At 40.2% G+C, this 12,221-nt stretch overlaps 1 protein-coding gene across 6 annotated transcripts in view; it reads left to right on the forward strand.

The window, feature by feature from the left end:
• The first annotated feature begins 1,368 nt into the window (after nucleotides 1-1,368).
• Nucleotides 1,369-12,221, forward strand: part of DNM3 (dynamin 3) — a 647,020-nt gene continuing 636,167 nt past the window's right edge. For all 6 annotated transcript variants that reach the window (XM_060396477.1, XM_015099204.4, XM_027975613.3 and 3 more), the window contains exon 1: nucleotides 1,369-1,699. In XM_060396477.1, the coding sequence (XP_060252460.1) occupies nucleotides 1,539-1,699 (161 nt within the window). In that variant the 5' untranslated portion in view covers nucleotides 1,369-1,538. The remainder of the gene's footprint in view (nucleotides 1,700-12,221) is intronic.

Raw genomic sequence — 12,221 nt, forward strand, 5'->3', positions numbered from 1 at the left:
ATTAAAAAGAAGAGACATTACTTTGCCAACAAAGGTCTGTGCTGTCAAAGCTGTGGTTTTTCCAGTGGTCACGTATGGATGTGAGAGTTAGACTGTGAAGAAGCTGAGCACTGAAGAATTGATGCTTTTGAACTGTGGTGTTGGAGAAGACTCTTGAGAGTCCCTTGGACTGCAAGGAAATCCAACCAGTCCATCCCAAAGGAGACCAGTCCTGGGTGTTCATTGGAAGGACTGATGCTGAAGCTGAAACTCCAATACTTTGGCCACCTCATGAGAAGAGTTGACTCACTGGAAAAGACTTTGATGCTGGGAGGGATTAGGGGCAGAAGGAGAAGGGGATGACAGAGGATGACATGGCTGGAATACATCATTGACTCGATGGACATGATTTTGGGTAAACTGCTGGAGTTGGTGATGGACAGGGAGGCCTGGCATGCTGCAATTCATGGAGTTGCAAAGAGTGGGACATGACTGAGAGACTGAACTGAGCATTATGTGTAGTTATTGCCATGGGGAAGTCTTCAGGTAGACTAAAACGTTCATGAATTAAATCCTGAGTAGTATGAGTATTTGAAATGAGGATCTGTCCAAGGAGGCTGAGAGAAGCATGACCATTTATCCCTCTGTGTCCCCCAACACAAAGCACAGGATCCAATGCAGTCACTTAGTTCGCTAAATTTAAGAGAATGGGAGCAGAATACATGGTTATTGATAGAGACCATAGGAGGTAGATTAGGAGGAGAAATGGAATGAAGAGTCACAAAAGACAGAATGAACTTGGTAGACTGAAGAGGGCGAGTGGTGCTGGGTAAGCACAGTGGACTCTACCTTTGCTTCTGCAGGGCCAGCAGAACCCAGCGGTTCAAGTTGTATCATTAGGTAGGGTCAGAATACGCAGGGCCTGAAACGGATGACAGATCGAAGAATTTAGACTCCAAAAGGCCGGCCACCCCAAGAAAAGCCCAGGTTCTGGAGTGGGCCGTGAGAACAAGAGATTTCCTTTTGGGAGGTGCACTCTGGAGGCATTGCACTGGTGGTGGCATCTGAGCTGCTGCCGCCGCCGCTGGCGACAGTGTTGAGCTGTTACCGGCGGAGTGCTTTCCACTGGACTTTCGCTTACAGTAGCTACTGAAAGGGAACAGTGCTGTCGGCTGGTGCTGCTATTTCATGCCATTCCCTGACCGAGTGCTGTTGGCACCAGACGACAGAGGCGGTGGCATCTGGGCGCAGCTGGGAGGCAGTGCGTGCGCGCTGGGCGGGGAGGTCTGCCGAAGCCTGGGGCACAGCAGCCGCCCATCCCGGCGAGGGCGGGGCGGTCGCGGAATCAGGCCACGCCCCCACTCGCCTGCGCAGGCGCGCTTCGGGGCCGTTGCTGTCAGGAGCGCACTAGAGGCCGGACCGTGGCGGGATCCGACGTCTGGCTGTACCCGGCTGACTAAACCCAGCGCAGCAGCGGCGGCGAGGGTGGCGCGGCCCCGGCTCCCTGCCAGGTCGCAGAGACTAGCAGGGACTAGCGGGCATCTGGCGGGGCAGGCACAATGGGGAATCGGGAGATGGAGGAGCTCATCCCTCTGGTGAACCGTCTGCAGGATGCCTTCTCCGCCCTGGGACAGAGCTGCCTGCTGGAGCTGCCTCAGATCGCCGTGGTGGGCGGCCAGAGCGCCGGCAAGAGCTCGGTGCTCGAGAACTTCGTGGGCAGGTGAGCACGCGAGGGGGAGGGTAGGAGGCGGGGGCGACCCCACTTCAGGCTGCTGGAGTGTCGAGGGCAGGAGCCGGAGGCTGGACCAGGGGCTGCAGCGGATGGGAGGGAAGAGCGGCAGTGTCCGTGACGGCGGGCGGGGTCGTCCCGGCTCCGGGCATCCTCTGTCCCTCCCCGCCTGGTGGCCCTCCTGTCTGCCTTTCATCCTGCGATACAAAGCCATTTCCTCCCCGTCCTCCGGTCTGGGAGTCGGGGAGGGGGTCCGCCCCAGGATGACTTCCCCCTCCCGCCCGTTGCGCGCCAGCCCCGGGGACAGCCTGAATGCGTAGCTCTCCCGGGAGCTTCCCAGTCCCCTTTCTGTTTTCCCGGCTCAATATCCTCCTCCTTTTCCTGTCAGCCTCCCCAGGCTCTCCGCGAGGCTGTGGGGTTCATTTCCCTGCCCCTCCCCCCCTTGGAGATGCTTTCCTTCTTGCCCTGGTTCTCGGCTCCTGTCAGCTGTCTACTGTTCGAGACAGTCGTCGCCTGCCCCTAGCAGGGGAGGCGGGGTTCGAGGAGAAAGAAATCGTTTGTTGTGGTGAGGCTTTAACCCACGACGCTTCCCCACAGTTCTCCTCACTAAGGAGTCCAACAGTAAAAGGTGATTGCGTTTGCGTGTGCACCTACTCACAGCTCCAGGCATAGAGAGAAACCGAGGCAGAGACTCTGAGAGGGGGGTGAACTGCGACTTGTGTTGTCCAGGTGCCATGTCATTCCTGCATCATCTCGGAATGGACCAGCATCTTTCTCATACTCTCTCTGCACCCCCTTCCCCAGCATCATCTTCGATTCCATAAGCTTTTATTTGTCCTGCGAACCTTCAAGTTAACAGCTGAATTGAAATTATGGTTCCAGGTTTCGTAGTTACTTTTAATTCTGAAAAACCCAAATAATTCATTTTTAAATTGGGAATCAGCATTCCCCGCCCCCCCCACCCGATTGAGCAGTGCATGAGAGATTAAGTTACCTTAACGGCCTTGCCTGAGGAGTGCAGACATTTGCTAAGAAAAGCCCATTGGAAAGCATTATGAAAACTGAAATCTGTTTCCTAGTAATAAACTAGGTAGAAATGTACAATAGCTGATGGAGGGGGCCAGCGATGGTACAATACAGAGACTGTACTTGACTCTTTCTGTTTGACTGGTTAGTGATTTTGAATTCAGAAGGTTCGTGGTTTGTTTGTTTTTTTGGCTTTTCTTTTCTTTTTTGTTAGTGTTTGTGTAAAATTTAGATATTCCCACATCTTTGGGAATGGTAGTATCCATAAAGTGTATATTCTTTTCTCTCAGATGATACTCTTAAGGATTTTTTTTCCCCTTCCTGATGAACTAGAAAGCTAAGAAACCTAGTTTTTAAAAAAGTAAGATTGCTGACAGTTGGCTGTTATCTTTGACTAAGTCACTTAATCACTTTTCTCAGTTTTATCATTAATTTTAGTGGTGAGAAAAGTGATGGTAAAGCATTTTGCCTACGTCATCATAGACTTATGGTCTAGTGACGGATGAATATGTGATTTCAAATGTGTACACAAAATAGTCACATACATAAGGGTTTTACTTTCTTTGATTTATTGTCAATGAAATTCAGTAAATTTAAAGTGGTATCTATAGTGAAAGTGAGGTTTGGTGAGGTTTTTTTTGGGATTTATAAACTCCAGAGCATTTAACAGGAAGCCTTAATAATCATTTAACTACTTTTGCTTTTTAAACAAATACTTAAAGATTAAAATTGTAAGTAATTCAAATGCAATGACCATATTTTATGCATCTTTCATATATTTAGTTGGATGAATTTGCCTTATAAATGCGCTTTTTGTGGCAAGAACTTTTGAACTTAATGTTGATTTTATCCACATATCTTGATTCTGTTCTTCAGATTTTCCAATCCTGAACATAGTCACTGATGCTGTAATAAAATTGTAAATATCTTTCCTCACTAGCTATCCTCTTTCCATATGAGAATTTTAAAAATCTGAAAGAGTAAAATATTTTAGCTTGAATACTCTTTATGATAGAATAAAAAATAGGGACATTGTAAATAGTATGTATACCAGCATATTTATCAGAATACGTTAGTAATATATTGGTAATTTAATTTACCAATAATTAAATACTATAAGAATGTCAAGTCAAAGGAAAGGATGGGCATAAAGGAAAAAACTGATTTAATAAATATAGCAAGGCTTTATTATCTGTAGAGATGACACCTGCCAGCAGAACTTATATATTAGGTGAAAATTTAATTAAAAAAGTAATTTGATTTTAGTAAAGGTTTCAGTCATTGAATTATTGAGGAATCTAATTTCTAATTATAAACCTTAGGGAAAAAGGAGTTCTGTATTTTGTTAGGAGATTCATTCTAAGTGGAAAAAACTGCTCATATTAAACTGTAACCTTTTATCTTTTTATTATCCAGAAAATTTTCAATAAAGATAAGGTTCTTTAAGAATGAAACTTTCCTCTTTTACATATAGCTGTTTTCATTTTAAGGCTCTGACCTCTATGCAGTTATTGAATGCAGTCATAAAACAAGGGCTCATTACTTGGGTAAATTAGTAGCATTTGTTCACCATTTAAGCTTGTCCTCTTAAATAATGATGCATTTTCTTCTTAACATTTAGCAATCCATGTTTAGTGGACTGTCTCTTTCTCTGTCTGTTTATATTGATTTTTTGACACCACTGAATGAATTTGGATGTGAATTTGTTTACTTCATTTAGCTGTAACTCTAAAATCTAATTTTGGGTTGACAAGTTTTGAGACTGTTATGAATAAAATGAGTCTTGAATGAACTACTTGTTTGTGATTTTCTTGTTAAAGTGATTAATTTACATATTAATATAATGTAATATAGTGTGAGAAACCAAATTGTTCTTTTGGGTGTTCAGATGAGATATAGGCTCTCAGTGAGAGGCAGCTTAAGGTCTAATGAATAGAAGCTGAGACTCAGTGGTCTAAGTATATAGGGGTTGTCTGAATATAGGGGTTCACTAGATGGCATGGGGTCTGTCCATTGGTCTTATTTGTGTGTAGAAGAACTTATTCAGCTACTTTTACACCCTACCTTTTTTTAAACAGTGCAGTGAGATGATGATAATGGTCAACGTTTATAGAGTACTTGTAATACATCAAGTGGAGCTGGGATTCAGCTTGAGGTATCTGGGCTTTATACTTGTGCTCTAAAACCTCTGGGCTGTATTGAACTCCGCCATATTGAGATTTACCATTTTCTCTGATAAATACTTTTGATGTCTTTCTTTGATCACACTTCAAATTACCACCTAAAATAATAACAAACTGCTATATTAATAATTTCATTCATAATTTATTTAAATCAGTCTGTCTTGCCTCATTTCACAGAGGGTTTGAGGCAACCCCTTAAGTAGAAGCAACATGAGTTAAGAGATAAGTTTTTCTTTTTTTTTTTCTACTATATTAGACATTCTTGAAGGGAGCTCTAAGATGTAATTGGATTATTTATTTAAGTATGTGTTGAGAGGGAATATAACTTGTTTATAGTGGTGTTAAGTGAAACTGTACTAGTTGCTAATGTGTAAATGCTTTTTAATGATATACTTGTTAGAAACATTAGTTCTTCAATGCTAATTATGTAGGCAGAGGATTCACATTATTCTAGCCTAAATGGTAAAATAGACTTTCAATTGTGCACAAGTAGGTTTTTTGATGAGTGGGGGTCAAATAAAAGATAAAGTGAGTATGTTGAGGGGAGTTCATGTCAATGTGAAAATCTCATATAAGGTATATTTATTTTGTTGTAAAGTTTCTAAACATGGGTATGTTGATTTATCAAATTAGAGTTGTTTTGCTGGAGAACCTTAAAAGTGAACCATTTGATGCTGTTGTTGAATAGACATGACCAGATAATTTTTTAAAAATTCAAAGCCACTTATATGTCTTAGATACTAATTTATTCTTAAATCCTTTGACTAATTTCAAGAGAGTTTTTAAAAATTGAAGCAGTAGCATGCATTTTAGTGAAATTATTAATTCTGAAATAGTTTTATTAAAAAAAATCAAAGCATTTGATTAGTGAATATTTTTCAATAAATGGCTTCCAACTATTAAAGTTATTAGATAAATGAGTGCTAACAATTAAAATGTGATAATTGTTGAAAATCATACTTCATGGTTCCCAAGAGCCTATTTAAAGTGTCAGAAACATGAGCTCTGTTTTATCCAACAGTTAATTGCTAAAACCTGAAACTACAAAGATATTTTTACTGTATTCACATTGTATAATATACTTTTAGGTTATCACAAATTCAGTTGGTAGGATTTAATTGTAACAATCAACTATTAATAATTCCTGAGAAGCAATATACCTCAGTGAACTGGACTGGATAGTATATCTCTGTTTTGAAATTTACTTATGATTAACAGATATAAAAAAATGCACTGGATTAACTTCTTTAAGAATGAAGTTGGGCAGATGTTGTTACCCAAAACTTTGAAGGAATGGGAACTTAATAGTTAGCTATTCTAGAGAGTAGGTTCTTGGGTCCTTTACCAACGGGACATACATTTAGTAAATTGTTTGTCTTAGGTAGTCAGTACTTTGTGCTGGGCCTAATAAGTAGAGTTAAATTATGATGTTTTGCTTAAATTATGATTACTTTTAAGAAAGAACTGCAAACAGCTAAAATAAATAGAAGAGTTTTTCTTTTCCTCTTCCACCAGAGCCACATCAAGAGAACTCTGTGCTAGTGTACTGTGTAGAACAAACCATTTATTTTCTAGATGGCCAAAGTTTTGTCTACGTCTGCTTTGCTTTTTTCTCACACTCAGCATTAATTTAAAAATTCTAAAGGATTTGGATTGCCATTTCCTTCTCCAAAAAATGAACATTTTAAAGTGGAGGGAAGGAGGAGGCTAGTATTTGTTTCGCCTTACTTGTTGGCAGGCACGGATGCTGTTAGACCTGTTTCAAGCCTTCTGTACCTTGTTTTCACATCCCCATGTTAATAAGAAAGGAGATTCATGGTTAGAGAGACAAGTAATTTGTGCAAGGTCACATGACTAGCAAGTGGCCAAGCAGGGATTTAGTTTTGGGTGTGATTCTGGTTGATAACTCTGGAGAAATGTGGGCAAATAAAGTCAGTGAGTGGGTATTATTGAGTTCTAGGTATCCTGGGTAAGAATGTAGAAGGAAGTATGAATGTACAGAAGCTGATGTATATATAAAATGAGAATTGACAGCATAAGGTACGAGATCACAACTTTCAAAGATTTTCAAAATGAAGACAGTTGGGTATAATGAAAACTAAATGGGAGAAAATAATTTATACTGTGTCAATTTATTCCTACAGAAAAGAAAAACCTCTGAAAAACTACAGTTCTGAAATTGAGTTGCGATGTAGTGGAAAATAGACAGTATTGGAGATTTCAGTGTCATTTGGCAGCCAGTATCATTTTAGCTCAAGGCTGCATGCACTGAAGTATCGATGTCAAAGCAGGGAGGTGGTAATCTGTGTCTCAGTGTCTGACTTGACAACAAGGCATTGAATTTAGATTGTCAGTTTATCACAAAGAGACACTGTATGTTGCATAGGGCCTGTGAGAAGAGTAGCAGGAAAGAATAGAGGTTGGGGAGATTAAAAATATAACTGGATACATTGAGGGTGGGATGGATCAGATTAACTAAGGACCTTGAAGGCACTAATACTTAAGGGAGATGGAATTCTGTTTTTTAAGAATAAGGCATTTAGTTAAAGGAGTTGAGTAAGTAGAAGAAAAATGTTAGGGAAAATGTTCTAAAAGCAAACTTGAGAATAGAATGTATTTACAAAGGAAGGTACAGGCAGAGGGAAGGTTGATACTAAGTGATTTGCATTACTGAGTTAAACACCATTCTAGAAAATTAAAAGGTTTATTAATACCAAATTGGTGTTTTTCTTTTTTTTGGTCAGAGCTGGCTTAGCTTTTTTAAAATCAGTAGTAAAGGTAGGCATTTCAGTAGGTTCTATAAGAAACTTTCTTCTGGCTTTACTTTTGCTCACTTCTTGGAGTGCATTAGGTTACAGAGAAACAAGAGATTTGCCCAAGGTCAGAAATAGAATCAGAGTTGAGTTTGGAACTTGGTGTTTAGAACTGGGAGCCCAGTGGCAGTTCATCATCTTCTCTTTCTTCTCTTATCATTTTAAATTATCTCCCTCTCATCCTCACTACCTCCTTTTCCCATTTCTTTCCATTGGACCAATCTTTCCTTCTCCTTGTTACTCCTCTCCATTACTTCTCTTGATGGTAGACCAGCCATGAATTTTTTTTTCCTCCATACATAATAGGGTAAAGAGACAGGGAACAGGATGTTTCTCAGGCTGATACACTGGTCCTAGTGGCAAAGAACCTGCTTGCCCATGAAGGAGATGCTGGAGATCCAAGTTCAATCCCTGGGTCGGGAAGATCCCCTGGAGGAGTAAATGGCAACCCACTCCAGTATTCTTGCTTGGAGAACTTCCTGGACAGAGGAGCCTGGTGGGCTGTAGTTCGAAGAGTTGGACACTAATGAGCAACCAAACACAACACATACACTAGAGTAAGTTGTAACTTTTGGGAAACAGATGGGCCCGGGAAAAGACTATATGAAATAGTAGATGTTTTCACACTTCAGTAATATTTTCCTACCAGCTGTGCATATCTAGAAAGTCGTGCCTGGGTTGGTCACTGATTGGCCTTGCTTTAACTGGGGAAAGCTTCTGAAACGTTGTGTGTAAGTTAAGTAATATAATGAAAAGGTTACTATTAAGAAGTGGATGAGGTTTTTGAGAGAAAGAATGATTTATTTAATCCATGAATTATATGAATGATACAGTATTGCTTTAGATTTTGTCTTTCCTGTAAACATCCCTGCTGAAGATTCTCTGTTTCCAGGAGTTTAAAGTGTGTGTCTCAATGCTTCTTTGTGATGGTGTCTTATTTTCATTTCCCACAGCTTAAAGGTCGTGCTATCTCTGGGAATAACACATTCATACCTATTAGAAGTGAGTAGGGCTTCTGCAGGACTTTATTGTCTGTTGTTTTTGTGGCTTGAAATTGAAAAGACTAATCCATTTAAATAATTTGATGGGTGCTTTATCTTACTTAATATATTTGTTTTCTTAGACCCTGAAAAAGCCAGAATTTGGAAAGAAATCATCATCATCATATTCTGGTAACTGAGGGCAGACTGCTGCTAGGCACATCAGTCCCACCTCTGACTCCATAATGGATACAAACATGGCGTCTCAGCAAGGCATTGAACGTCACTGAGATTTAATTTCCTCATTTGCAATATAGAGACAGTAATACAGACTTCATTGTTTTATGTGCTTTTGGGTTCCAAGTAAGATGCTGTAAAGTGTGTGACCCATAATAAGCATTTAATAAGTGATTTCTATGATATTGAGATTTATTAGAAAAACATGTATTTCATCATTCACATGACCAAAATATAATTCTCAAATATATTTGGTCTGTGTTCATAGTTTCTCACTTATTTTTCCTCAAACCCTTGAAATTTCCTAAGTTTTGAAAAAATGGTGTCTTCTGTTAGGTTACTGAGGTGACTTTTGGAAAGCACCCAAGCATGAGGGCTCTTTGCCAGTGGAACCAACCTTGTGATTAGAGGGTTGGAAGTCTTAGTCTCATCCCCATGCCTGCTCCTCCCCCAATCCCCCCACAATCTCTAGGGAGAGGAGAGGGGCTTGAAGTCAAATCAGTTACCAATGACCAACAAAATTTATTTATTTATGGCTGTGCTGGGCCTTTATTGCTGCATGCTGGCTTTCTCTAGTTGTCGTGAGTGGAGACTTCTCTCTAGTTGCGGTGCATGGGCTTATTGTGGAGTATGGCTTCTAGGGCATGTGGGCTTCAATAGTTGATGCTTTTGGGCTTAGTTGTGCCATGGCATGTGGTATCTTCCGGGACCAGGGATCATACCTGAGTCCCCTGCATTGCAAGGTGGATTCTTAATCACTGGACCACCAGGGAAGTCTGTCAGTGGCCAATGATTTACTCTATCACAACTATGTAATGAAGCTTCCATAAAAAACCCAAAAGGGCAAAATTCACAGAGCTTTTGGGCTGGCAAACACATGGAGATTTGGGGAGAGTGGAGAAGGCATGGAAGTTCCTCGCCCTTTCCTCATACCTTGTGCTATATGTCTCTTCCATATGGCTTCCTGATATATACCTATTTATAATAAAACAGTAGTAAAATAAATAAAATGCTTCTGTGAGTTTTCTGAACTGCTCTAACAAGTTATTTGGACCAAGGAGGAGGTCGTGGGAACGTCTAATCTGTAGCTAGTTGGTTAGAAACATTTCTAACAACCTGGGCTTTAGATTGGTGCCTGAAGTTACAGGAGAGGGTGGTCTTGTGGAACTGAGCTGTCAACCTGTGAAGTCTGAGGGTTTCTCCAGGTAGATCATGTCAAAACTGAGTTGAATTGTAGGATACCCAGCTGTTGTCCAGAGCACTGCTTATTGCTGGGGTGAGAAACAACCTCCGCATGTTGGAATTGGTACTGGAATCCATTTGTTTAATGGTTACTAGTTTTAGTCTTTTATCTAGAAATGGACAATTTCTAACTTTTTAAAACAAAAGTAAATCTAGGAGAGAAGATAGATAGTAGTGTTTAATGTGCATGGCCTGTAATAGTGCATTCAATAAATGATTGCTATTAGTTTAAGTCTTTTATCTAAACTGGGCATTTTCTGAAACAAAAGCAAATTTAGGAAAGACAATAGATAGTAATGTCTATTTACAGATTTTTTTGTGGATGTTGGAAGATTACAGCTGCATCAAAATGCTAACTTTTAGATCTAAGTTAAAGATTTAAAAATTACAGTTAGTTCTAGATCTTAAAGTATATTTGGATCTTTTTAAAAGAAAGCATTACTCACATTTAGCATTACTCCAGTGTATATTTAAATACATATATACAAGTCCAGTTTGTATACTCTTCCCTCTCAAGAGTTCCAAAGTACTTCTCATTTATTTTTATTAATCCTTACAGTATCCCTGAGAGTATAGTAAAAGCATGTTTTATTAACTTCAATTTAGAAATATGGATGGTTGAACTGGAAAAAGTTAAGTAACATGCTAGGGTTTGAATGGCAAATACCAGAAATAATGAACATAGTAGAATTAATCACATAGAGATAATACAATTAAAAGGAATTTTGTTGAAATTATTTTCAGATACTCTCCTAGAGAATGAATTTTAAGCAAAGTATTTAATTCTGTGATATTGATAAACCATTCTTTCAGTTCACTCGCTCAGTCGTGTCTGACTCTTTGGGACCCCATGAATCGCAGCATGCCAGGCCTCCCTGTCACCAACTCCCGGAGTTCACCCAAACTCACGTCCATCGAGTGGGTGATGCCATCCAGCCATCTCATCCTCTGTCATCCCCTTTTCCTCCTGCCCCCAATCCCTTCCAGCATCAGAGTCTTTTCCAACGAGTCAACTCTTTGCATGAGGTGGCCAAAGTACTGGAGTTTCAGCTTTAGCATCATTCTTTCCAAAGAACACCCAGGGCTGATCTCCTTTAGAATGGACTGGTTGGATCTCCTTGCAGTCCAAGGGACTCTCAAGAGTCTTCTCTAACACCACAGTTCAAAAGCATCAATTCTTCGGTGCTCAGCTTTCTTCACAGTCCAATTCTCACAACCATTCTTAGCATATCTTTATCTTTTGGAAATGTTAGATGAAGTTGTAGGCAAAGATGGAGGTAGAAGTGGGTAAAACAACTGAGTCTGACTGGTGAAGGAGGACAACTTAGCAAGAATATTAGTGAAGGTCAACGAAGAGAAATGACCTATAGCCAAGGAATCAGGAGATAAGATAGAAAGATGGTAACGATAACCCTGTATGTGAGACAGCAAAGAGACACAGATGTATAGAACAGTCTTTTGGACTCTGTGGGAGAAGAAGGTGGGATGATTTGGGAGAATGGCATTGAAACATGTATAATATCATTATGAAACGAATCGCCAGTCCAGGTTCGATGCATGATACTGGATACTTGGGGTTGTTGCACTGGGATGACCCAGAGGGATGGTACAGGGAGGGAGGAGGGAGGGGGGTTCAGGATGGGGAACACGTGTATACCTGTGGCGAATTCATGTTGATGTATGGCAAAACCAATACAATATTGTAAAGTAATTAAACTCCAACTAAAATAAATAAATTTATATTAAAAAAAAGAAAAATAGTGTCAGGTGCTATTAGACCTTACAGAAGTATCAAACTTCTTGAAGTAGGTGTTGAAGTAATACCCAGTGACTTTATTTTCATTGGAAAGATTCATATCTTGAGTTGACTGACATTTTCACAACTTGTTAACCTCCAGTTTAGCTCTGAGCTAGTTAACTGGTTCCATTTGGAATTACATTTTCTGTATGTTTCTAGGTATGCCTCAAGCTTTGTGTAAGAATAGTTTTGGATTATCCAGAGGAGGCTTAGAGCTTTGTGTGTATGTGTGTC

Source organism: Ovis aries, chromosome 12, assembly GCF_016772045.2.
Source record: "Ovis aries strain OAR_USU_Benz2616 breed Rambouillet chromosome 12, ARS-UI_Ramb_v3.0, whole genome shotgun sequence".
NCBI lineage: Eukaryota > Metazoa > Chordata > Mammalia > Artiodactyla > Bovidae > Ovis > Ovis aries.